Genomic DNA, 27677 nt, shown 5'->3' with positions numbered 1-27677 from the left:
GCCAGATACTGTTCTAAGTTGTTGGGGCAGCAGCAGTGAGCAAGACTGCCCTCGTGGAGCTGCGTCTCTGGTGGGAAGAGCAGATCAGGCACAAATACTGCAGAACATAAGTGGAGTGAGGGGAGCAGCCAAGAGAACAGTCCTCAGAAGAGGGGACAGCAAGCACAAAAGCCCTAAGGCAAAGAGATGTGGGGAGGAGGTAGGGAAAGAGGTCAAGGAAGGAGAGGAGAAGTGGGGGAGTGTCAAATCCTTGAGGACCTTGCTAGTCATGGCAAGGACTTTAGATTTTACTTGGTATAAAATGGAAAGCCAGTGAAGTTTTTGAGTCCGTGAATGCTGTGGTTTGTATGTGTCCCCTGAAGTTCATTTGTCAGAAGCTTCATCCTGAATGCAACCATGTTGAGAGGTGGGTTCTTTAAGAGATGATTAGGTCCTGAGTGCTCTGCCCTTATAAATGAATTAATGTCCTTATTATGGGAATAGGTTATCGCAAGAGTGGATTCCTGATAAAAGGATGAGTTCTGTTTCCTTCTTTCCCTGCCTCTCATTGTGCATGCTCTCTTGCCTTCAGCCATGGTAATGACACAGCAAGAAGGCCCTCACCAGAGGTGGCCCCTCCACCTTGGACTTCCCAGCATCCAGAACCATATCTGGCCTTTTCATAAATTACTCAGTCACCAGTATTCAGTTACAGCAGCACAAAACAGACTAAGGCAATGAATTTTTTCTGAGCCCTCCATTTAAAACCATTCTATACTGCAGTATCTCTTCATATGTGGTACTAGAAGTGTTAGCACTAAGACTCCGGGAAAGAGAAGCCAATTTAGCTCTTCTACTGGCCACAAATCCAACAATACCTAGTCAATTCCCTGTTTTAAGAGATGGCTTCAAGCAGAATAAACTCTTCCTAAGAATTTACAACTGTAAAACCTAGAGTTGGCTCTAGGTGGACCAAGACTTTTCCGGGACTGACATTGATTGAACATCTGTTAAGTGCCATTCAGGCATCCTGCCAGCATAAAAGATGAGTAAGATGGGACCTGCGTGTCAGGCCCTCACTGTCTAGAGTTGTGTTACCTGGTGTGGTAGTGACTGTGGAGCACTTGGAGTTCTGCCGGTAGTAAAGTACACACCAGTTTCTGAAGACTTCATGTGCAAAAAAGAGTGTAAAATACCTAATTCATAATTCTTTTAAAATGTTTAGTACATATTATAATGATACTATTTTGGGGGATTTTTATTGGTTTTTTTTTGATACTATTTTTGAAGTAGTGTGTTAAAATATATTATTACAATCTCGCCTATTTCTTTTTAACTATTTCTAATATAGCTAGTAGAAAATATAAAATTGCACACATGGCTCAAATTATATTTCTACTGAACAGTGCTAATCTAGAAAACAGGATCTGTTCTTTTGTAGGTTGGACTTTTTATTTTTGCTTTTTTGTTGCCACTAATAATGGTGTTCAGGTTTTGAGAGTTTACTCCTTTTCTGGGAAGAACCACTTGTTCTTTGACCATTGTAGGGGAGCCCTCATTCTATCCAGTTTCATCCAAGAGCAAAAGAAATTATTTTGAGAAGTAAAAGGTAACTTCTGTAACTCTATAACCTCTACAAGTCTGAGCATTTTTACACTAGATTAAACAAACCTCTTTAACAGCCTCTAGTGGATGAGGAAGGGAATGAGCCACAAGTCTTTTTTTTAAAATGCATTTTGTTATGGAAACATTTTAAATATGTATGAAAAGAAGACAGAACTGTGTAACAAACTGCTGTGTACTCCGCACCCAGCTTCAAGAATGGCTATTTCCTGATCAATTTTGTTTCATTTGTACCCCTACCCACTTTCCCTCCTTTTCCACATTACTTTGGAAACAAACCCAGGCATCATGTTTCATCCACAAATATGTCAGTATATATCTCTAAAAATTAGGGATTCTTTCTTTGTAAAATACAACATAACCGAAGTAACATTGTCACACCTAACAATTATCAATATGTTAATATCATTAAATATCTGAACAATATCCAAATTTCCAATTGCCTTTTTTTTTTAGTTTTTTTTTTGACTTAGGATCCAAGAGTAACATCTACACGTTGCTTTTTTTTTTTTTTTTTGAGAGTCTTTGCTGTGTCACCCAGGCTGGAATGCAGTGGTGTAATCTCGGCTCATTGCAACTTCCGCCTCCCGGGTTCAAGCGATTCTCTTGCCTTAGCCTCCTGAGTAGCTGGGATTACAGGTGCACGCCACCACGCCCAGCTAATTTTTGTATTTTTAATAGAGACAGGGTTTTACCATGTTGGTCAGGTTGGTCTTGAACTCCTGTCATCGTGATCCGCCTGCCTCAGTCTCCCAAAGTGCTGGGATTACAGGTGCGAGCCCCCATGCCGGCCCACACGTTGCTTTTAATTGCTGTACCTCTCGAGTCTCAGGCTCCCCTCGCTCTTACTGCATTGGCTTCATGCTCAGTCTCCATGTCTATGATGTGGATATAATACTGCCATTCCAGCCCCACACCTCTAATGTGGATAAAATACTACCAATTCAGCCCCACATGCCATAGAATAAGTCTCACTGCATCTCCTTGGTTCAAGAGTAGTCACATGGGCATCTCTGAACCAGTCACTGCAGCCAGGGAACCCCAAGGCTCTAATTAGCCAGGGCTGGTCACTTTCCATTCCTGGAGTCAGAGTAGAGTTACTCCAGATCTGGATCATAATCCCAAAAGACACAGTCTAGAACACTATAATCCTGAATGTTGAAATTTCCAAAGATGAAAATTCCTAAAGTATAAATCTCTGAAGTCTAAAATCCCTAACATCTAAAATCCCCAAAATCACAGTCACGGAATAGCTGCATCATGTTAGGCCAGCTTTTTGGACTATCTCCGTGCAATTGCCCGTAATCTATCCCCATAATACCCTTTTCATATGTCGAATTTTCTTTTTAGTTCTTTTTCTTATTTTAGTTTTTTTTCCACTATTTTAAATTTTCAGCATGATTTTTTATGTATTTCATCTTTTCATCATTTCCAATACTGGACATACACATTGTGTAGAGACTTTTGGAAAATTCTGATTCATTAAATGCATTTTTTGCAAATTTAACTCCATAAAAATGCATCAGCACAGCATTGACTTTGTGTGTAAGCCTTGCACATATACATAAAAATGTTGAAACATCCTCAATAAATGAAGAGATGGCCTTTTATACAAATCTGAGTTTATGAAAGAAAATTTCTTGAGATAACAGCTCTTTGGGCAACTGCCTATATGGTAACTGCATGTCACAGTTTTTGATCTCATCAAAAGATTATTTGTTACAGTATTTCAGATGACCAAATTTATAAAGCTGAGCACACACAATACCAACTGTAGTGATATGCCTTTATACACTTCCCTTCTTGCCCTATTTCTTTGTGAATACAGATGTCTGCTTATAACTTCTATACCTGTGCTGCTGTTGTTAGAGTACCTGAGTGTTTATGCTTGCAAAAATATATGTGTTATTATTGTCTATTTTATTGTGTAAAATGGCCTATGAAGTGTTGTCATGTTTTTATATGTTTCTTAAATAAATTCTCCTTTAAAAATGTAAATAAATGTCTTTCAAAGAATTCTCTATTATTTCTTCCAGAATTATATTTTCAGGATTTTGATATTTTGGGATTTCAATATTCAGGATTCTGGTGTTTGGAATTGTGTCTCTCCGGATTATGACTGAGTCCCTCCCCACTCTATCTAATGTTAGCATGCCGTAGAGAATTTGGGTTTTCCAACCCACAAGTCTCCAAATTATTTGACTCTCACCCATCTTGGTTGCAGATCACAGCCAAAAAAAGGCCTCTCTTAACAAAGCTGTATTTTTTCCCTCTGTGCCTCTAGTCAGTTTTCAGCCTACATTTATCTCTCTCCTGTGGATCTTAGTAAAGGACACAAGAAACAGCCAACACACTGCACCATTCTAAATGTTTTTCTAGTGAATCCTTTAATGGTGTACCATGAGTAGGCCCCTGTCTTAGACCGAGGAGTCAATAGGTGGCAGCATAACTAGCTATTTTGTTGTCAGTTAACAAGGACTGCCAACTTTCCAGTCCAGGCCAGCCTGTGCTAGCCTTCCCCAACCTTCAATCAGCCAGTTGCACATTTTAGACTTAGTCACATTCAACACTCACTTCTAGTACCAATTCCTATATCACTTAAGAGTCTTTATATTGCTAATAATAGAAAACGTGACCATACCAGCTTAAATAAAACAGAATTTATTTGCTAACATAAATTAAAGGTCTAGAAAAAGGCCATCTTCAGTTATAGATAGATTCAGGGCTCAACCAACAACACCAGCACTTGGTTTTTCTCCGTCTTCTAATTCCCATTTTGTTGGTCTTGGTTTTAGACCCCATGTGGTCAAAGGATGAGTGCAACAGGCCTATTCCCTACATCCTCACAGATCTGGTTCCAGCCTCATCCCTCAGGGATAGAGCTCGCCTCAGGCTACAAGTTTCCTTGATTCTGATGATCACAAGCCATCACCAGAAGTCTCTAGGGCCAAATGAATGCAAGGCTCTGATGAGCCAGTCTTGAATCACATGCTTTTCCTCTGTCTGGAGTGGGAGTGAATGCCTGTGGATGCACATGTTTTGAGAGTGAGCGGGGGATGATTCTCCACACAAACAAATGGACATGATTATAAGTAGGGGGAATGGTTGCTGAGCTGCCGAAACACAACGGAATACACTGCAGACTTTTCCCCAAGTAAAATTATGTCAATTTATATTAACAGGGCACAGAATACTAAAAGGTTTGTTTTTAATTTCTCTATGTTTCTGAGATGATTTTTAAATGATCAACCCTCTGCGTAGCTATACTGATAATTATATGGTGGAGAGGATTATTCCTTTGTTTCTGCTCTTTTAAATCAAATAATTCCCATATTTTAACATTTTGAAAATAGATTCTTACAGCTAATGCATATCTTTAATCTGGTAGTGTTTCTTTATCACCCTAAAAATCTATTAAGGTGTCATTCTGCAGTCTAAGAAGGAATAATGTAAGTTTTAGAACTGAGGAATGCAGTATTATAAAACAGCTTTCCACTACTGGGGCAAATACTGCACCATAACAGGTAGTCATGGAAACGCAACTTGAAAAACCAGAATTATTAAAAACTTATGTTGTCATATTTTACACACGCCACTGTTGCACTGATTCAGTCCATGATTGGGGGCCACCGCAGGAGAGTTGTTGGCTGTGATTCTTCAGCACTTTTTCCACACTGGTGAGACCTACATTATTGTTTTATAATCTTCTGCCTGCTCTTGACTTTTTATTTCTATAGATTAATATGGAGGATTCTTTATGTGATTGGTCTGCAAGCCTATTGGTTATTGTTTTACTCTGTCATTAAGCTCAAACTGATGTATATTAAATGAGAAAGAGATATGCATTTAGAATTCTCTTTAAGTCCAGAATTGTGATTGTCCTTATTCATCCAGGCTTTCAATCTACTTATCTCAGGCCTTTGGTTATAGTATAACAACCTCTCCCATCCACATCACAGACTTTCTTTCCACTCTCTTCCTTCTGCCTCTTCTTATACTTACAGAAAGGAGGTAGGTGGTATCACCTGAACCTGAAATGAGGCTGAAGACATTAATGGCACTGGACAGTGGAGTGGAGCCCAGGCTTTGGCCACTGCTCTGCTGCTGCTAGCTGTGTGACATGGGCAGGATGCCTAACTTCTCTGTAACCCTGTTTCTTCCTCTGTAAGTGGTGATGTAGACTTTGATCTCTACAAGTCTCCTGCAGCCTTAAAGTTCTTTTCTTTTTAAAGAATGTGACTGCTGGAAAAGCTGGCACTGATCTGAGAACTCCACTTCACTGAGGAAGACCAGACAGCACTGTTACACCCAGCACCTGTGGGTCATCCACTGGAGAAGTGGTTTCCAAAGCCTCTGAGGTCAGCAGTGTGGTTAGAGCTCTCCCCTACCCACCACATGATCTCTCCCCATCTCCAGCTTTTCTTGCCTTATTTCCTTTACCTTTTTATTTCCTCCCCTTCCTTTCTGATTGGTTGTTCTATTTGTTTTCAATTTTCTTAATACATTTTTCTCTTCGCATTGCCCAATGGCATAAGCCACCTGCACTGCATAAGACTCTGCCTGCATTGCCAAGCCCACTGATGGGCCAAGGGTTTTACCTACTGACCCTTTCTCTGGAAATTTTCCCTTTAACAGCTTCTCCCAAGAAGGCTTAAGTCTAGTCTTGGCATTTGTTTTTTACCATTTCAGGGGGAACAGTCTTAAGCTTTTAAAGGAATATTATGCTGGGCAGCGTGGTGGTTCACGCCTATAATCCCATTACTTTGGGAGGCTGAAGTGGATGGATCACTTGAGGCCAGGAGTTCAAGACCAGCCTGGCCAACATGGCGAAACCCTGTCTCTACTAAAAATACAAAAAGATTAGCCAGGTGTGGTGGTGCACACCTGTAGTCCCAGCTAGAGAGGCCAAGACATGAGAATCACTTGAACCTGGGAGGTGAAGATTGCAGTGAACCAAGGTCATGCCACTGAACTCCAGCCTAGGCAACAGAGTAAGACTCTGTCTCAAAAAAAAAAAAAAAAAAAAAAAAAAGGAACATTATGCTATAGTAGAATTTGTAAGAAACATTGATTTTCTTTTTCATTCAACAAACACTTATTTTCAAACACCTACCAGGTGTGAGGTGCAGCATTAGATGCTAAAGCAACAGCAGAAACAAGATAGGACAAGGTCCCTGCTCTCATAGACAAGGTCCCTGCTCTCATAGAGCTTGGATTCTAGTAGGGAGAGACATACAAGTAAATAAACATAAATAAGACAGTGTCAAGTGGTGATGTGTGCTATGCATAAAAGAAAACGGGAGCAGAAATGGGTCATGAGGGAGAGCATTTTTGCTGACATTTGAAGAGTAAAAAGGAACCAAAAGATGAGTGTACCAGGGGAGAGTACCAGGCTTGCAAGTAAAAGGCCCCAAGATGCAAATGAGCTTGGTGCATTTAAGGAACAGAAAGGTGTGGAAGGTAAATTAGCAAGGCAGAGTATTACTTGAGATGAAGGCAGAGAGTTAAGGAGGGGCCAGATCTTGTGGGTCCCTGTGGACCTAAGGGTTTGGACTTTTTAAATGAAATGAGAAGTCATTGGAGGGTTTTAAGTAGGGGAGGAACATTATCTAATTTATGTCCTATTGTGCATAGTAGACACCTGATAAATGTGTCCAAAGTTGATTGTAGGAATAGACTCAAACTACACAACTACTCCCTTGCGTGTCTTGGGAACTGCAGCCTTCTAGGTGACATACTCCCTTCTAAGTGAGCTTTTCCTAAGGCAGGGGTCCCCAACCAGTCTATGGCCCATTAGGAACCAGGCCACACAGCAGGAAGTGAGCAGCTGGTGAGCCAGCGTTCCCTCCTGAGCTCCGCCTCCTGTCAGATCAGCTGCGGCGTTAGATTCTCAGAGGAGCAAGAACCCTAAAGTGAACTGTGCATGCGAGCTCCTTCTGAGAATCTAACGCCTGATGATCTGAGGTGGAGCAGTTTCATCCCAAAACCGTCCCCACCCCCTGCCTCCACTCCGTGGAAAAATTGTCTTCCACAAAACCGGTCCCTGGTGCCAAAAAGGTTAGGGACCACTCCCCTAAGGGATGGAAATAGCCATGAATGGTATGTGTACTGAGAGAGAGAGAGAGATAGATAGCTAGAGAGAGAGTGTGTGTGTGTGTGTGTGTGTGTGTGTGTGTGTGTGTGTGTGTGTTTGGGGTGTCTTACTTAGAGAACTTCAAAATAATTCTGTAAATATATAGAGAAATTGTCATATTGCCTGTGTTCTCTTTTTAGACCCGACTATAATTAGACTTCTTCAAAGATTCACTCAGGCGTTTACTTAATAGTTGATCAAGTTTTCTGTTTGCCTGAGGGTTTGTATCAGGGGAAGTGCTGATTGCTGCAGGCCTCCACCTCTGTCCAGTCCCATGCCTGCAGGTATTTATTCGTGTGTTAAGTCACAGGTGGACACCAGGCCAGAGTTAGACAAGAGGCAGTCTCTGCCTTCAAGGGGCTCCAGGCAAAGCAGAGGACTCTCAGTCACTTATTCTTGGAGATACCACTCCAGGAACTGTGCCCACAGCCTGGCATCATGAATCTGCTCATGCAGTTAGACTCCTATCTCAGGGAATTTTGAGTTTAAAAGATCCTTAGACATCATCTATCCCAGTACTCTCCAGTAGGAGCACTTCTGGTATTTTGGGTGGGACTGTCATAAGGACCATAGGAAATTTCACATTCCGGGCCCCACCCACTGAGTGCTACAGACCCCTGCCCCCACCATTCCCACTCACTGCTCTCCACCCCCAACAGCTACCTGAGTTGAAAATTACTCATCTAGCCCAGTTCTATCACTTTACAGGTAAGGCAGTGTTAGACAATGTGTGTTCTTTTCATGCCTCTGGCCTCTGATCCCAGCAGAATCAGGACCCAACATTCAGATTTTACAGTGAAGCTAGTTTCTGAAATATGCCTCTCTTTTTAATTCTTCCACTGTTACTGTTTTTTCAGAGTTATATGCTACGTGTTGCAAATGTAAGTCTGAACCTTTAAGATGGGTTAAGAAAAAATTATGAGCATTTTCAGATCGTTCTATACATAACTGAAGGTTTCGATAAAATGATTTCTACATGTATTCCATTGCCATTCACCTCTTGAGTTCTTTAATAATGAGAAATCTGACTTTCTTCCTTCTGCCCTCTTTATCTCTATGCTTTTGTCAAGCATCTTCTAGGAGAGTTACTGTTACCCCATTAAGTGTGGGGGACAGAAACATTTTGGCATAGAAAGCTATGGATCTGCAGCTGAATTAAGCTGTATATTATTTACCCTGACTTGGGCACCAAAATCACGTTTCAAAACTCATTTGCTGCCAGGTATGGTAGCTCAAGCCTGTAATCCCAGCAATTTGGGAAGCTAAGATGGAAGGATCACTTTGAAGCTAGGAGTGTAAGACCAGGTTGGGCAACAAAGCAAGATCCCATCTCTACCAAATATAAAAATAAAATAAATTAGCCAGGTGCAGTAGCATATGCCTGTAGTGTCAACTACTCAGGAGGCTGAGGCTGGAGGATCACTTGAACCCAGGAGGGGCCACAGGGAGCTATGATTATGCCACTGCACTCCAGCCTAAGTGACAGCAAGACTCTGTCTCTAAAAAAAAAAAGAAAGAAAGAAAGAAATAAAACAAAACCAAAAAAAGAACCTCATTTGCCTTCATACACCTGACCTGCTCTCTTCACCTGCATTTGTAACTTTCTCCCCACACACTTGAATGCCCTGTAAATGAGAGAAGCCCTTAGCCTAATTAACAGATAAGGTAAGGTAGGTAAGAGCTTTTCTTTCTTGAGTGACTCTTTTCCCTATTACTTAATGGAATAGTCAGTATTTACAGTGATACTTTCAAATATAATTTTCCTCAAGTTCCTGAACAGTTATTTTTGTGGGAATATCTGGAATACAGTTGGACTCTCTACGGAGTGGAGGTGCTCATCCCCTCTTGTCACTGTACCAATAGCTGTGTATTACACCTTGTGGGGAGGAGAAACATTTAATTTTTTTAAATTTAGGGTTTTTTTCTTGCTTGCTTCTTAAGCAAAACCAATCTAGTTTCTTTTTCTGCAGCAAAGGAGGAAGGAACAAACAACAAATTAATCAGACAGGAAGCGAATAACCGCAGAAGGACGTCTGCCTCTGACTCAGTATGTCACATTTAACAAGAGGCCAGAGCTTGTCCAAAATGGCTGTCCAAAAATGACCTCACACTTGCGTTAGAAGATGATACCTTTTTCAGGGACAGTATTCTCTCTTGGCTTCTGTCCTGCTGGCCCTCTGTCTGCCTGTGTCCCTGACCATGGCTCCCTGCAGTACCCTTTAACGGTAAGAAAAATTATATTCAAACTAAGTTTATTTCCTTTATCAGCTACAGGGAAGAACTAAATGGCTTTTAATGGACCATAGTATGTCAAGATAAAGTTGTTTAATTTTTCTGTGGAACACCATGTGAGCTATTCCTGTTGCTCAGAATGCTAGTTTCACCACTATGGTGATTGTGAATGATTCATAACTTATGCTTTGAGCCAAAATGTAAGCAAGATTTTCAATAGAATTTTTCTTGACCACTGGACAAGTTTGGATCCACAGGAATTTATTTTCCCATTTAAATTGGGGACTTATGTCAGTAAATATATCCTTTTGGTATATGATACAGTTGTCCACACAACTGCCTTTGAATCTTTGGTGTGGCCAGTAACAATAAGTGCTTTAAAGTTCAAGGAGCCATTGGAAGCTTCAAACGAAAATACCATAGAACTAAGCTGTTGGCAGTTCTCTTGCTGCCGATGTGCTATTTAAGTTCAAAACTCAAACTAAACCATTTCTTAGCAGAGTCTTTTAGAATATGATTTGTCTTTTAGAATAAGTCTATTCCTGTTATAACAGTGCGTGTACAATTACTATCGCAAATCAAATTCTATAGCATTAATTATAACTTTATGTTAAATATGATTAATGTTTTGGCATAAAATATTGTGATTTTTAAAATTTCAAGCCATATACTCAGAGACTTACAGAGCGGAACTAAGGAAACTTTTTAGGTTAAAAAAACTTTTTTTCTAGAATATGTAGGAAAAAACAACTTGACTTATGTTCCTTTCTCCCCGTGGAGAAATATAAAATAAAGCTTTGCAAAACTCAGAAGGCACATACAACTTTAGTCACTAAGTACAAGGTTTTTGGTTTTTTTGTTTTGTATTTTTAGTAGAGACGGGGTTTCACCATGTTGGTCAGGCTGGTCTCGAACTCCTGACCTCAAGTGATCCGCCCACCTCAGCCTCCCAAAGTGATGGGATTACAAGCATACAAGTTCTTTTAAATAATTTAATGGCATACCTAGTATATGTAGTAGAGAATGGAGAGGTGGTAAATGAAAAGGCTCCTGAAAGATTCTTACTAAGCAAACTAAGACAACTTGGTAGAGAGAAAGTTGAAAGACTGGGGAAAGAATAGGACAGGATAGTGAGAGAGGAAGATGAGAAACTGGGGAAAGGTTTTGAGGTTGATCTGTGTAGAAATCATACTCTTACAATTCACTTGGACTACAGTGCTATGTGTTAACTTTATCAAGCTTTGTTGCTTCTGAACTGGAATATCATCATGTCAAAACTCTTCCTTTTATAGGTCTAAGGTCGTTAAATGACTTACCTAAAAGTCATTTTTCACGAAGTCAGGTTTTCTATTGCTCTTTGAAAAGTTTATTCATGGGCTATTTGCTCATAGCGCTTCAACTACTCTAATATCTAACCTTTTAAGGGTTACACATACTCTGGGTGGACTGAAATATTCAGAGAACTCCCTGTGGTGAAAATTAGTTCCTGGGGTCAAGCAGCAACTTCAGATCTGATCAGATTCTAAATCTGGCCTGTAGGCTGGAAGTTCCCCAACCTACCTAAAATGTAAGATGAAGTGATACCGAATTCCTGGACCCTTTAAGTTTTATGACCTTTTGAAGCCTTCTTAACATTTTATGAACACACATCATTTACTTTGGAAGTTTCTGGCTATTTAAATTGTGATACATTTCTGCTTTAAGGTTTGACTCATTTTGTTCAAATTGTTAAACATGTGCTTGTTGTTGAAAAAAGCATTTCTCCTGGACTGCCATAAATACCTCTGTCTGTCCTGAAAATTAAAACTGTAAAAAAATACTAGAATAAGGAATGCCTTAATCAGTATGCTTTTCTGAGAAATTTGAAATGCACTTTATACACATCTTCCTTCACCATTCACTTGTAATACAGAAGTTTGCATGGGTGTACACACGTAGGCTGATTTAAATCACTCACGGTTTCTCTTTCTCGTGGTTAAATAGGGGGAAAGACTGTAATATTTACTGACCACTTGTTCTGTGTTAGGTTCTTCACCTTTGCTTATTTTGTTTTTTGAAAATGGCTAATACTTATTAAGCACTCCCTCATTTAACTCTTGAATAACCCTATTAAATAAGTGCTATTATTTTGAAAACCGGACTTAGATAAGCTAAGTAATTTATCCAAGGCCACCTAACAACTAAATGTGGAGGAAGTTATCTGAATTGTAAGAGCTTTTTTTCGCAAGTGCAGCTTGGAAGCAACATTATAAATAATTGTATGATTTTTCTTTTCTGGTTTTTTTTTTTTTTTTTTTTTGAGACAGGGTTTTACTCTGTCATCCACACTGGAGTGCAATGGCATAATCAGAGCTCACTGCACCCTCAAACTCCTGGACTCAAGTAGTCCTCCCACCTCAGCCTCCCAAGTAGCTGGAACTAAGATGTGTACCACCATGCCCAGTTAATTTTAGATTTGTTTTTTTTGTAGAGATGAGGGTCCCAGTATGTTTGCCCAGGGTGGTCTCAAACTCTTAGGCTCAAGCGATCTTCCTACCCTGGCCTCCCAAAGTGCTGGGATTCTAGGCATTAGCTACAACACCCAGCCAGTATGATTTCTTGAGGTGCTTTTCCGGCCTTGGGAATCTGAGAGTACAAATGTTTTGCTTTAAATGTCACAGCAACAGTAAATATCTTTGAAACTAATAATCTCAAGTAAGATATTTTCCTTTCTAAGTCTTTTCACTTCTTCAGAGGTAAACTTGGTGACACTTCTGCTTGTATCATAAAGCTGTACTATGATAAAATGAATACACTATATCAAGTGTGCTAACATATATGCCATGTGTATATGTGTGTGAGAGAGAAAGAGAAACAGTGGCACATCTTAATCCTCTGGTAGAACTAAATGTGGTAATAGCAATTTAGGAAGACTTTAGCTTGGAGATTTGAACCCCTTAAAGAGATGGGAAGTATGGGAGAAAACCTGCTACTCTTTAATTATATGGATAAAGTAAAAAAGTTTCCTTTCCCTTTCCTTCAGTTAAATAATGACAGGTAGGCAGGTCATTCAGCTTACCTTCATTTTCTCACTATTAAAAGGGTCTTGGATGTCTATGAATTTGTATTAATTTTAAAATTAAATGTGCATAATAGTGGATTAAAAAATAATTTTATTTCATAGCAACCTTTATTTCCCTAGCAGTACTCTTGCAGTAAAAATTGTGTCCAAGCTCCTAGCCAGTCTTAATGACGTTAGAGATGCTTCAAAATGTCTTCTTTGAAAAGCACCTTTCCTACTCCCTGCCAAAATAAATCACCTCCTTATCTAAAATAACTATAAAAGAAACATTTCTAGGTTCAGCAGAGACTTAAACTGACATTTACCATTAAGAAGACAACCTAATCAGACGTCGCTGAAGTAAATTGTTTTCAATGATGATTGAGAAAAGAGCAGTACATTCTGAGAAATGAGGGATTCTGTATATGGCAAGCGTGTGCTCTACATTCAGCGCAAATGGAGACTAACAATGCATAAGAACCAACTGGGTGAGGCTGCTGATTTGCTAATCAAGCTGTTTTCCTCTTCTCTGCCTTTTGCTTCCTCTGGAGTCCAGCTGCCTTTTCTGTTTCCCCTCTTGTATCCATGGCCTCATTGCTCTGAGTGAGGCCCTTCAGCTTGGAGAGAGGAAGAGTAGCAATAATAGAAACGAACCTTTCTGCAAAGGTATTGAAAGTTTCTAAAATGGCCAGACCACATGGTGGGGGGAAGGGACGGTAGAGCTGTTGCACAGTGACTCGCGACATAAAATAGAAACTCCAGGCAACTGCAGCTGTGAAAAGATTGTGTTAAAGAAACAGGATGACTGTGGTTTACTGTGAACATCAATTTTCCTGTTGAGCATTTTTTACAGGAAGTTGAAGAACAAAGCCAAATTCATCTTAATTAGTTCTAATGGTTTTCAGATCTTAAATACATCCAGCTAAGTTTGCATCATGGAGGAGTCTCTAAAGAATAGAATCAAGAATAGTTGAGTAGGAATCCCAAAACGACATGCTTTTTAAAATTCACCATCTTAGCAGCAATTTGAGTTTGCTCGATGATTTTATTTTTGCAGGGTGACTTGGAGTGGATTCACTGTCTTTGTAATGAATGCCCTTGCAGTTATTTTTTATGGTTGTAATAACTCAATATGAATTTAAAAACCTTTTCTCAGGAAAACACTTTTGCGTTACATGTATTATCAATTTTGTTCTGTTAATATTTTTTGGTCAAACAATTGTGTGTATATGTATATGTGTGACACAGAGAGAGAAAGGGAAGGGGAGAGAGAGCTGTACATGTACTTATAAGCTGGAAGGACATGTATCAAAATAACAAAGAGTTACCTCTGGTTATGACCCCCAACCCTTTTTCACCTAAAAATTAATTATTATTCAGTGCTTCCTTTAGTGGTTAAATACAACTTCAGTACTTTTTTTTCATCTTTGTATATTTTTGTATTCTCTACAATACAAAAGGAGAAAAAGAAATCTTGAAGAAAACAACAACAAACAAAAAACTAACCTGAAGAAGCCAAAAGCACTCAAGAAATACATAGATGAAAATGAGTTAAGAGCATTATATATAAAGTAAAATATAAATGAATCCAGGCATGGTGGCTCATGCCTGTTATCATAACACTTTGGGAGGCTGATGTGGGTGGATCACTTGAGGCCAGGAGTTCCAGACCAGCCTGGCCAACATGGTGAAACCCCATCTCTACCAAAAATTAGCCAAGTGTGGTGGCACAAGCCTGTAGTCCCAGCTACTTGGGAGGCTGAGGCAGGAGAATTGTTGGAACCCAGGAGGTGGAGGTTGCAGTGAGCCAAGACCGCACCACTGCACTCCAGCCTGGGCAACAGAGCCAGATTCTGTCTCAAAAAATAAATAAATAAATAAATAAATAAATAAATAAATAAATGTAAATAAAAATAGAAAATAATGAGGGCAAGAGAGCAGTTGGATTTTTTAATCTGTCCAGTTATATTATTTCTGATACCCTCCCCCACCCCCAGCAAATAAAATATTCCTCTATCGATTCAATCTTTTGGGAGAAAAAAGCTTAATTTTCCACCATTCATTTTAGGTATGATAGTATTTAAGGGTTACTTTTAGCAACATTTATAGAGCAAAATGCTTTATATTTTTGAATAGTCCAAATTAATGATAAACGTAATTGGATAAAGCTGCTTCTCATCTTCTCTAATGGAACCCCTGCCCACGTGGGATTAGAGACCAGCCTTTGGAGGACTGTCAACTGTGTTCACTGCGGGACTATTAGGAATCACTCCCTACCTCATGTCATTCTGTAGTGTGGGCCCTAGGCAGTGCAATCTAGAATGAATTTTAAGTTGGCTATGAAACTAAGAAACAGTTTATTTAAATAACTACCCCATTTTCTTGATCCCAAGGAAGGCAATTATTTTACATTCAGGGATGATTCTGCTTTCCTAGATGAGCACATTGAAGAAGAAACCATGAGTTTCCTGGGGCACATCTGGACTGAACTGTGAGCTGTGGTTGACCTCTAGTTGGCCATGCCATTGGGGAGAATGTGTCCCCTGTACTGGTGGGGAGTGGGCCAAGCAGTTCTCTTTCTCTCACAGTGCTCCTTGCATGTTTAACAAGTGGGTCCAGGCTGCAAGATGCCCTGGCTGATCTGGGATCAGTGAATGTTGTCTAAATGTGAGTGTTAAATATTAATTTGCTAGGACTGCCATAATAAAATACCACAGCTTCAGTAGATCAAATAACAGAAATTTGTTTTCTCCCAGCTCTGGAAGCTGGAAGTCCAAGATCAAGATGTAGGCAGGTATGGTGTCTTCAGAAGCCTCTCTCCTTGGTTTGCAGATGGCCACCTTCTCACTGCGTCTTTACTTGAAGACTTTCCTCTGTGTGAGCACATGCCTGATGTCTTTTCCTCTTTGTATGAGGACACCAGTCAAACTGGATTAAGATCTCACCCGTTTTAGCCTAATCACCTCTTTAAAGACCCTATCTCCAAATACAGTTGCCTTCTGAGGTCCTGAGGGTTGGAAATTCAGCATATCAGTTTGCAGGGGACATAGTTCAGACCATAATACTGTATGTGAAAACAAAAGCCTTTTCTATCCTTTGGGTTTTCTTTGTGTACGTAGGAGTCAACACACCAAGTAAAGATTTTAGAAAGTCTGGCTTTTCTCTCTATCATGAAAGTTACTTAAACATTGAAATTATTCTTAAAAAGAAATTAATTGTGAAAAGTGTGTCTTCTTTAAAGTTCATTGCCTGGGTTGGGTTGGGAGGGCAAGGCCCAGCAAGTGGGGAGGCATGTGATCCGACACTGCCGAGACTCCAACTAGTTTGGGAAGCCGGACACGGGCACAGCAGATTCTGATGCAGGAGATGACTGACCACACTGGGGAAACTGCTGCTGAGTCCTTTCCCTTCTTCTCAGGCCTCTCCTGCACCCGAGTCAGCTGCCTTTCCTGCCATGCTCCCATCTCCAAGGGAAGAACCAAATGCTGGGAAGCCCAGTCATCAGTCGGCCTCATTCCCACCCAGGCAGATCCACCCACAGCCACTGAGCAAAGCTGCGGCCCCTCAGACTAGCCTCCAGGTCCATCCCTCCTCTGCCAGGCACTCAGCAGCTTGTACCAGCAGGACCCATCCTCACCCTCCAAAAGACAGATCTCAGCCCTGTCCACTGACAGCTTTGCTCCCCCAGGCCACGCTGAAAGCCTTGCACACACCATTTCATTTAATCTGCTCAGCAACTTCCCATTTAACAGATGAGAAAAACGGATTCCCATCTGAATCTGCCAGGTGGCAGAGCAAGGATTCAGAATCAAATTTGCCTGACTAAGGTCTCATGTTCTCCCTTTTTCATTCTATAAACCCACTGGTGAAGCCCAAAAGACTCCTTTTTTAAATTTAATTAAATTTATTTAATTTAATTTAATTTTAGAGATAAAGGGCTCGTTTTGTAGCCCAAGCTGGTCTTAAACTCCTGGGCTGAAGCAGTCCTTCCACCTTGACCTCCCAAAGTGTTGGGATTACAGGTATAAGTCACCACTCACAGTCCCAAAGGGCCCCTTTTGTGTCTGTGTTTAAATGCATAAAATAAAATACAGAGAATTACAAAGGAAACTACTTTATTAAAATATGTACTTCTTTATTAATGGTTTAAACAACAAGATATAGCAACAGATTTAAACGTTGCCAGAATGTTGAAAATTCTTGATGTGTAGTTGTAATATGATGTGAAAATATCATGTGAAAACTATTGGTGAAAGAATATCAGATACTGTGGTTTGTGGCCTACATTCATAATCAAAGGAAATGCTACATTTCAGTTAGTGCTTAGTAGAAATAATATGTGCTTTTTTTTCATCCAAGTTTATGAACCCTTGAATTCTATCTACAGACTCTGGGTGTGAGGATCCAGGCAGGAATGCCTGGTCTGTTAAGATCCGTGCTCTAGGGCCAAGGCCTTCAGTAAGATCTGGCTCTGGCTCTGATGTGGGCTGTCAAGTCCATGAGAGGAGGGAAGCCCTCCTATCCCAACGCCTTGGGGTTCTACTTCTCTGGGGAAGTTGGAGGCTGCCAGGAAAGTAAGTCCCAGTATGTAACACTAGCAAGCCCCTCTGAAATAGTGCTGACTCTTTTACCTGGATCTCACAGTGCACTGGGGTGATGCTGGGAGCCCTTCCAGTGGCAAGCACTCAGCTTGTGTGATACACAGTTCTTTCACTGCATATATATTTAGTAAGAACCCTACTTTGTGCCAGGTATTGGCAAGACCCCGTGAAGTCCATAGGCTGGTGGAAAGACAGCCAAGAAGTGGGCCTGGCGTGGCCGGTGGGCCCAGTGTTGGGGCACATGAGCTTAGTCTTCTTTGATCTAGGGGCTGAGTGAGGTGGCAGTACTGGAGTCGGGTTTCTCACACACTTCCCTTGAGGCCCCAGCCTGGAGAAGTCCAGACCATGCCCAGCAGATGTTCAGCTAAAAAGGAGGAGAGAGGACATGGCAGCCTCCCTCTTCTGTGTTACCACTGAGATTGGAAAGGGACAGTTAATCTGGAGGGGACTGAGAGATGGGGCCAGGGAAAGAAGCCATGCAAACAGAAGTCTACAGAGGAGAAGAAAGAGCACTTAGTTCTGCACCACCCTCTAAAAAGTGAGAGCGCTCACTCATAGACCCTCTCCCCACTGTCCGTCTGAAGTGGCCAGGAAGGAAAGACTGCAATACCCCAGACCCTTTAATAGCATCTTGCTCCCTGAACCTTGGTTTTGCCGCTAATTTCTGCAGTCTGGCCTTGGCCCTGGCCCCAGCCATGACTGTTGCTGTTTCTCCCACACCAGCCCTCTGGACCATGAAGTTAGCACAGCCCTCCCTGAAGTTGTCATCCAGAAGTTAATATACAAGTCAGTTAGTGCACAGACATTACTAAAACAGCAGCAACAGAGAATTGTAAAATAATTAAGGAGGTCTTTCAGGGTGGCAGCCCCTGAAAGGGTCCCCCATTCCAGTCTGGCCCCTAAGCTGTGCAGGACAGAAGTTCAATTTGATCTCTGCTATGAGAGCCGAACTCATGACAACCACACCCCTAAGAGGTTCCTGTTAGTTGACCAGAATATCCACTCCTTCCTAGATAGTAGGATCACAGGATGACGGAAAGTTAGTTAGTGAACATGGAATCAGACAAAATAGGCTTGAGGGATTTTTCATCGACCAAGCACATGGATGCACTGTTCCCAGAGCCCATCTCTTGGGCCCACCAGGCAGACCAGGCTATCCCCCTTCCTTGGTAAGCCTTTCCCAGCTCTGGTTATACCATTGATTTGGCTCCAGCTTTTTTTGCAGTAGTCAGGCCTAAATTCAGTTTCAGATCCCCGTCATTCCTCCTGGAGGAGACGTCTGACTCCAAGGCCTCTGAATGTGCCGCTGGAGATGCCCCTTGACAGAGGACGCCCTAACACAGGCACCCAGTCCTGCTCACAGTGCCCATGTGGCCCTATGGGTGACTAATTGGTGTCATGCCAGAAAGAGCAATTTAAGAAACATACTTTAAAAGAATCCTTGCCTGAGACAGTCTCTTACTGAAAACAGATTCCAGCCTAGTTAACAGGTGAGCTGTGGCACTAATTTGCCCGCCTGAAAGTGCTTATTAGATCATTAAAATGGCAGTGAGTGAGGCAGTGTTATCCAGCAGAAGAGCAGGAACCAAAAGGACATGACTGAATGAATTGCTTCAGGGTATTTTAGGGAGTGACTTAATTTCTCTGAGTCTATCAAATGAGCACAGCTATGCTGGCTTCTGGTGTCTTAGGAGTCAGAGACCATGCAAGGATAGAGCCCTGGATCCAGCGGATTCTCCATATATGACAGCTGCTGTTGCTGCTGTGGAATTTAAAATTTTCATTTTCTAGACAGCCCACTTTGAATGGGACTTTTGCGAACTGTCTTAATTCTTGTTTCCCGGCGGCTGTGACAAGTCCAGCAGTGTCTGTTTTAGCTTCTCCAGTCCATTTCTGTTCGCAGAAAGCAAGCCATCTAGCATTATCTCAATAGAAAGTATTTGTTTAGGTTTCAGTTTTCCACATTAACTTGTAGTGGTGGAACTAAATGAATATTTTAAATTCTAAGAAATTGTTTTCTGCAATTAAGAGACTATTGAGAGTTTAAAAAGCCTGGCACAGTGGCTCACACCTGTAATCCCAGCACTATGGGAAGCTAAGGCAAGAGGATCGCATGAGGCCAGGAGTTCAAGACTAGCCTGAGCAACATAGCAAGACCCCATCACAACAGAAATAAAAGATAAAAATAAATACTGGGCACGGTGGCATATGCCTGCAGTCCTAGCTAAGCTACTCAGGAGGTTGAGGCAGGAGGATTGCTTAGGCCCATCAGTTTGAGGCATAGTAAGCTATGATTTTGCCACTGCACTCCAGCCTGGGTGACAGAGCAAGACCTCATCTCAAAAAAATAAGTAAATAAAATTTAAAAATTTTTAAAAAGAAACATAATTCTGCAGTTTAAAATTTGGGACACATGTCCTGTGGAAATAATGTTATTCAGGTGGCTGGTGTCCCAGACTGCCCACTGGTTTCAGGCTCGAACTCTACAGTTGGGCTTTAGTGCATATGAATCACCCAGGGATCTTGTTAAAATGCTGAAACGAATTCAGTTGGGGGCAAAAGGGACTGGGAATTGACATTTCTAACAGCTCCTGGGTGATGCCCACGATGCCCATCCAGGACCAGTTTGTGTAGCAAGGATGGAGCGGGAGAAGCTGGCATTACTTAGGGATGAGAACAGTGAGTGAGGCGTTGTCCTAGACAGGGCAGAGGGAGCAGGGGTTCTAGTGAGGTGAAGGAACAGGACTGGAAGGATTGGAGGAAATGGGGAGAGGGTTCCTGACTGGTGTAACTTCCCAGGCACTTCCTGGCCATCGTCTCTCCTGGCCCTGGTGTTTGCCAGGCTGCCCTCTCCTCCCTGCCCCCTAACCCACCTGGGGTCCCTAAACTCTCCTACCCAGCTGCGGAATCTGGCCTTCCCTTTGTTCTCAGAGCAAGCACACTCTGCAGAAAGGCTCTTCTTTCTTATTTTCTTTGTATATAATTTTTTTACCCAAACAAAGGTAAGACAGTCTCTTGTAAATGAAGTGCATTTCTAGTAAACGGCCTGGGAGTCCTAGGTCTGACTTCTCGTTCCCCCTGTTTGTGCTTAGATCCTCTGAGGAAATGCTAAGGAGCACAGAGATAGGGATGGCTGGTCTTTGAGTGCTCCAAACATAAGGTTGACCCCCACACGTCCACCCCGATTTACCTGCTGCTCCCCGCTTTCCACTTTACATTCTCCGTGTCCTCTCCCTGGAGGACTAGGAACTTTGAGGGCAGGACTAGAAGTAGATTCATCTTCATATTCCTGCAGTACACACACAGACTTGGGCGAATGTCAGGAAGAATGGGAGGAGAAAGCCAGAGGGGTGGGAGAGCAAGAAAGGATTGTCATGGAAATTAGCGAGCAGGAGAAGCCACTTGAAGTGAATTTGTTTTCAGTCAAACTTGGCCAGGATATATCCACATCCGAGCAGTTGTGTGAGACTTTCCTGCTTAACCAGGCCCACCTGGGTGGGTCATGGCCTGCTGTGGTGGGTGGGGGAATGGAGCCAAGTAAGGCACTGGATGTGGCCTCCATTCTCTCCGAGCACCTCGGCTCGGAAGCCCCTCTGCCGGGATCCTTCCAGAACAGTAACGTTTTAGCAGTGAGGTGTAAAGGTAAGCCCATCTCTTTTAAGAGTTGAGCTAGGTGGAGCTGTCACTTTGGTGGGAAAGTGAAGGCAGATTAGGACAGTATTACTAAGATTACATCTAATACATGATCGCATTCTTGTTTTTCCAGATTTATCAGCAAGACTGTTGAACGCATAACTGCCCAAGATGCCCGTCCCTCCCCCTCCAGCACCCCCGCCGCCCCCGACGTTTGCACTGGTGAGTGTCTCCTCGCTTTCTATGCAATCACTTTCTATGCATAAAGCAAGCCAAATGAAGCCAAAACCTGGCACGCATGTGTTTGTATTAAATGTGTTTGCATTCTGGCTTACATGTGATACAACAGGCTTTCCTTGTGCCCAGAGTAAGCCAAACCCTGAAACCCAGCAAATACAAACAACACGAAGGGTTTTGTTTGTTTAAGGTCTCATGTGATGGATAGTACAAGGGTGGAATGTGGCTGATTAGGTGTTTTCTGCCGCATCTGTGCAGGGAAATGTGCTGGCCTGAGATAGGGTTTGCAGGAGCAATTCTGAGTGTGCACTGTTCTCATTCAGATGAACTCAATGTCTGGCCTTTAACTTCTGGGCTGGACAGTCTAGAAACCCAGGTCTCTGCCTGCGGTGCATTCCATTAAAGTGTCTTCCAGTCTCACTCCTTTCTTTTTTTCTGCCTTTTCCCCTCTTTTTCCCAATCTGTTTTTGACAAATATCTCACCCCACCACCTCTCCCACACACATTCACATCCTCCTTTAAATCTATACTTGCATTTAGGCATTTAGATGTTTATTTCCCGAAAGAATTTCTTCACTGGATTAATCCTGGTCTTTTTTTTTTTTTTTTTTTTTTTTTGAGTCTCGCTCTTTCGCCCAGGCTGGAGTGCAGTGGCATGATCTCGGCTCACCGCAACCTCCACCTCCCATTCAAGTGATTCTCCTGCCTCAGCTTCCCAAGTAGCTGGGACTACAGGCACGCACCACCATGCCCAGCCAATTTTTGTATTTTTAGTGTAGACAGGGTTTCACCATGTTGGCCAGGCTTGTCTTGAACTCCTGACCTCAGTTGATCCACCTACCTCAGCCTCCCAAAGTGCTGGGATTACAGGTGTGAGCCACTGTGCCTGGCTCATCCTGCTCCTTTGATAGACCTCTTTGGGGAAGTTAGTGTGCCCTCTTCCAGGAATTTGGCAACCCTCCACTTGGTCATATGGAAAGGCCCCAAGATAAACTCTGTTACAAAGCCCTCTCCAGCTTGTGAAGCCTTCACTGAGGAGGAGCCTCACACTGATGGTTCCTTCATTTTCACCATTTTCACATGGGGAAACTGAGGCTTGGAGAGAAAGTTTCTTGCCCCAGGTTTCCATGAGACGCATTTATATAACTCATCTGAGGATGATACCTACTGAGAAGAACTGCCCATTAATTAGCTTATTGTTACTCAGAGTGTGGCCTTCCAACTACTTTTTAAGAGTCCCCAAAGTGATGAGGACAAAAATTGAAAGTAAGCATTTAGAAGCATTTCTAGCAATTTGACAGTAGTTTTCTGTCTGTTTCTAAGATTGGATGTTGTGTGTCTTTTTTAAAAAACTAATTCGTTTTTCTAATAATTCATTGTTATTTTACAAAAGTGTCAGTTGCTGATGAAAATATTTTTCAAAAGACTGGTCCTCGGCCAGGCGTGCACTGTGGAAGGATAACTTGAGCCCAGGAGTTCGAAACCAGCCTGGGCAACATGGCAAGACCCCCATATCTACAAAAAAAAATTTTTTTAATTAGCCAGCCAGACATTGTGGTGCATGCTTGTAGTCCCAGCTACGCTGGAGGCAGAGATGGGAGGATTGTTTGAGCCCAGGAGGTCAAGACTGCAGTGAGCTGTCATTGCACTACTGTACTCCAGCCTGGGTGATAGAGCAAGACTGTGTCTCAAAAACAAAACAAAACAAAAACAAAACACTGGTCCTTCACATGGATAAGTTTGAGAACCTCTAATCTGGCTAACATAGCAGGATTCATTTATCCATATTTCCCCAAAAGTATGGGTTATAGTGAACTGACTTAATAAAAAATATTAAATAAATAACACAGGTGGTATGAGAAGATGACAAAAATCATGAATCTTATACCAGAATGCTTGAAGTTTGGAAAACCTTGTTTATCTTATCAACTCATTTCTATCTGTTATTACCTAATTCAAAGCAAGACTGTGGATAAATAGAATATAGAGATGAAGAAAGGGAAAAGGTGGGTTGGTGGCCATCATAGACCACTGCCTTTGTGAAACAACATAATTAAGGGCCCTGAACACGAGAGAAGTTAGCACCCAGGGAGGTCAGCTGTCAAAATAAATTTTAAGGCAGAACAGGAGGCTACTGAAGGTTGCTAACCCAAAACTGTTCAGAGATCCACTGTGACACATCACTTAACCTCTCTAGGCCTCAGAGTTTTTTCATCCTTAAAATGAAGACAGCAGGTAATGTTAAGAGCTCTTTCCAGGACATCCAAAGTATGTTAAGTTGAAAACAAACAAGTTTCAGAACAATAGAGGAGAATCCCATTAGCAAAAGCAAACTGTGTTTGCAGAGAGCATTTCTGGAAGGACAGCAGAGAAACTTTTGACAGGCTTGCTTCAGCGGTATGTTGGGGCTGATGGGGATGAGCTTTTTGGAGCCCATATTTACCCTTCTGTCAGCTTGTAGGGAAGGCTCTTGACTGCCAGGGTTTAAATCCCAGCTCCTCCTCAACTAACTAGGTGACCGGGGCAAATGATTTAAACTCCCTGTACTTCAGTTTCCTTGTCTGTAAAATTGAAATAACTCACAGGGTTGATAAGGGCTAAATGAAGTAATACACATAAGGTGCTGAAAACAGTGCCTGGCACAGAGTAAAAGCTATATATGTTAATGATTATTATCATAAGCAAGTAATACTTTATCATTTAGTTATTTCAGGATGCTTCCAACTTTACCGTATTTTACAGTAATTCTGTTTACACAGTATAATTCCAGTTACACAGTAATTCTGGTTAGCCCACTTCAGGGTTTTTCTGAGTTCTTCCTTTGCCTCTAACTCTGCTAATAAAAGGCTGAGTTAGACCAGGAGCAGTAGCACGCGCCTGTAATCCCAACTACTCAGGAGGCTGAGGCAGGAGGATCACTTGAGCCCAAGAGTTTGAGGCTGTAGTGCATGATGATCACACCTGTGAATAGCCACTGCACTCCAGCCTAGGCAACATAATGAGATTCTGTTTCTTAAAAAAAAAAATTGTTTTTTAAAGGCTGGGTAAGGTATTGAGCCATACATTTCCCCAGCTTTTCCTCCTGTGGCCCTCACTGGCAAATCTGAAATCATATCCCCATCAGAAGGGCTGGGGCCAGCCTAGAAAGGACCTGTGGGTTTGGGGCAGCCAGACTCTCCCTGGGACAGACAAGACGTAGCCAGTTTCCAAATGTGAAAGACACAGGCACACAGGCAGGTGCCTACATCTAAGTCCTTTTGCTGGACACTCCCTGAAGGAGCAGGATCCCAATTTCATAGTAGGTGGGGATTTTTCATAGGAATTCTGGAAATACAAGAAAATAATCAAACATGTTAAAGTAGCACTTGTATCCATTCTGCAATTTCCATGAGCTAAGCTTTCATCAGAATTAAACATCAGAAACACCTCATGCCAACGGGACATGAGGGAACTTTTGAAGTAATGAAAATATTCTATATCTTGATTGTGATGGTGGTTTCACAACTGTATATATTTGTCAAAACTCACAGAACTGTAACTAAAAAGGGTAATTTCACTATATGTAAATTACACCTTAATAAATCTGACTTAAAAAGAAAAAAAGCATCTTTGGCAATATACACAGTGGGAATTATTTTCTAGAACTTTAGTGGGTTTAAAAAACATACAGCTGACTCTTTTTGCTAGAGACAGTTTTTCCCTTGCACTGGGTTAGTTCTAAAAGATGGGAAAAGGAAGTTATTCTTCAGGGTACCCTCTAGTGAATGAAGCCTGGTAATGTCCTGCAGAATCCTCCCAGACTTAAACTTCTTTTCTCGTGTCTAGTCATCTCACTCTAACCTGGCCCTGTTAGTTTCAGTCAGATTGTGGTCTGAATTTTCAGAGACTTTAATCAAGGACTGACTCTTCCTCCCTTAAAAATGAACATAATTTATTGCTGCATCTGCTTCCAAATGTCTGGATCTTAAAAAGAATGATATGGGTTCTAAAACTTGTTGAGAATTTACAACCTGTCACCAAGAACCTTAATAACAAGCTTCCCGTACCCAACCTTTCCCAGCCAAGTGTTACAATACATGATTTTAACCCAAGAGATGACTACTTGTTTGTATGGCTTCCTTTCAGGCCAATACAGAGAAGCCTACCTTGAATAAGACAGAGCAGGCTGGGAGAAATGCTCTCCTTTCTGATATCAGCAAAGGGAAGAAACTAAAGAAGACAGTCACCAATGACAGAAGTGCACCAATATTGGACAGTAAGTAAAAAAAGCTATTTTCCCTGAAGAGGAACAGTTTACGGCCTAATAATCAACCCTACCCTCACCCCTCAATTTTTTTTTTTTTTTTTTTTTTTGGTTAACAACAGCTGCAAAGCTAGCAAAATAAGGGACTGTATCACTCCCTGTAGGCCGCAGCTTTGGCTTGGGTTCCCTTTTAATACTGCAAGAAGCTAGTATAATAATTCTTTGTCCAAGACATACACAGCAGCAATTCTCTGCATTATTCACAACACTTTCTGGAGATTAACCCATTGCTCCTGGCACCGCAGATGAGGAGGCAGCATAAAATATGGAAAGAGCCCTAGCCTTGGAATCAAAAGCTGTGGGTTCAAGACCTGGCACATCCATCCTGTACCATCTCCAAGCCTTGTTGTCTTCATTTTAAAGTGGAGATGATAATACATGTTCTATTGACCTCACAAGTTTGTCATGAGCTTCAAATGAGATAATGCCTGTAAAATGTTTTGTTGTCTGGAAAGTGTAATTCAAGTGTAAGATACAATTATTAGGAGCTTAGAGAGAAAGGAAAAGAGGTCACAACTTCGCTTATCTACCCACCTAAGTCTGAGGTACTTTCTGGAACAAGGCTACTTATTAACATTTACAACAAGACAAAAAATAATCCATGACTGGAATTCTACTGGCAATTAATAAGTAGATCTTAAGGCTGTCTCCTCACATTTCTAGACCCTTCCTTTGCCTGCCAGATGTCCCCAAGATTCATCCTAGACTACAGATCCCATTTGGACGCAACAGGAAATAGACTGACCTTCCAAAATCACCAGATGGAGCTTTGTCAACAAGTGAATAATGAGGCAGAATATTTGCAAAGTAGAGGATTAGAAGTGCTTCAGGGAACTTCCTGGGAGAAATCCCTAATGAGTAGAGAAGGAAGAAGAAGGATCAGAGTTAGGTGGACTACTGGTTTGGGAGGAAAAAGGAAAAGTGAAAGACCTAGATAAGGCCTTTGAATGTTGTTCTGTTACTGGGCAAAGTGGTGCGAGTGAGAATGCACTGCTTTCAAAAAGGAACTATGGCCGGGCACAGTGGCTCACACCTGTAATTCCAGCACTTTTAGAGGCTGAGGCAGGTGGATCACTTGAGGCCAGGAGTTCAAGACCAGCCTGGACAACATGGTAAAAACCTGTCTTTACAAAAAATACAAAAATTAGCCGTGTTTGGTGGCACATGCCTGTAGTCCCAGCTACTTGGGAGGCTGAGGCACAAAAATCACTTGAACCCAGGAGGTGGAGGTTACAGGGAGCTGAGATTGTGCCACTGCACTCCAGCCTGGACAACAGAGCAAGACGCTGTCTCCAAAAAAAAAAAAGGATCTAAGGTATTTAACTCTTGACACAGTCTGACTTGTAAGTCAAAATGCCCACAAAAAGAATGTGGTTATAATATAATCCCTCTAATCAGCCCTCCAATAGCCATCTGAATCATGGTCCCTGGTATGAGGCCAGAGGAGCTGCTGGCCTCTAAGACAGAGGCCTGTGGTTCTCCTCACTACAAGAGGGAGCCTAGGGCTCTGTTGAAGGAGACTGGACAGTCTAGACCTATTCCTGAATCCACTAGTGGAAACCTTGAAGAATCGTATTCTCCAATGTTCACTTCTCTCATTTAATGGAAATAGTGTTAGTCCTTCTCTCTTCCATGATGTTTAATAATGTGCTTTCCTTGATGGAAGGAAGATACAGTCCAGTGCAGGCCCTTGTTCATGCACGTAACTGGACACCTATACTGCTGTCACAAGCTCTTTGCAAGCAACAGTATTTATCCATGGTTTTGTATCTGTTTGCATGTGAAACTTCCCTGGGCTGTATGTCAAAATGTTGACCGTGGTTATGTGTGATAGCTCCCAAACTCAGCCTGTCCTACAGTTTAATTAGTGAAAAAATAATCTGGAAGCAGTTAACT

General features: G+C 41.8%; 1 protein-coding gene across 7 annotated transcripts in view; it reads left to right on the top strand.

The window, feature by feature from the left end:
• Positions 1-27677, top strand: part of WIPF1 (WAS/WASL interacting protein family member 1) — a 120012-nt gene that overhangs the window by 72250 nt on the left and 20085 nt on the right. For 3 of the 7 annotated variants that reach the window (XM_015110397.3, XM_015110398.3, XM_077957221.1), the window contains 2 exons: positions 21375-21463; positions 25604-25733. In XM_015110397.3, the coding sequence (XP_014965883.3) occupies positions 21413-21463; positions 25604-25733 (181 nt within the window). In that variant the 5' untranslated portion in view covers positions 21375-21412. Of the gene's footprint in view, positions 1-5834; positions 5961-9345; positions 9401-9705; positions 9961-21374; positions 21464-25603; positions 25734-27677 lie in introns of those variants that run through there. The other 4 variants (XM_077957222.1, XM_077957220.1, XM_077957219.1 and 1 more) reach the window with 3 other exon arrangements.

This window comes from Macaca mulatta, chromosome 12 (genome assembly GCF_049350105.2).
Source record: "Macaca mulatta isolate MMU2019108-1 chromosome 12, T2T-MMU8v2.0, whole genome shotgun sequence".
NCBI lineage: Eukaryota > Metazoa > Chordata > Mammalia > Primates > Cercopithecidae > Macaca > Macaca mulatta.
The sequence above is the reverse complement of the archived record's forward strand: the minus strand, read 5'-3'. Positions and strand labels throughout refer to the sequence as shown.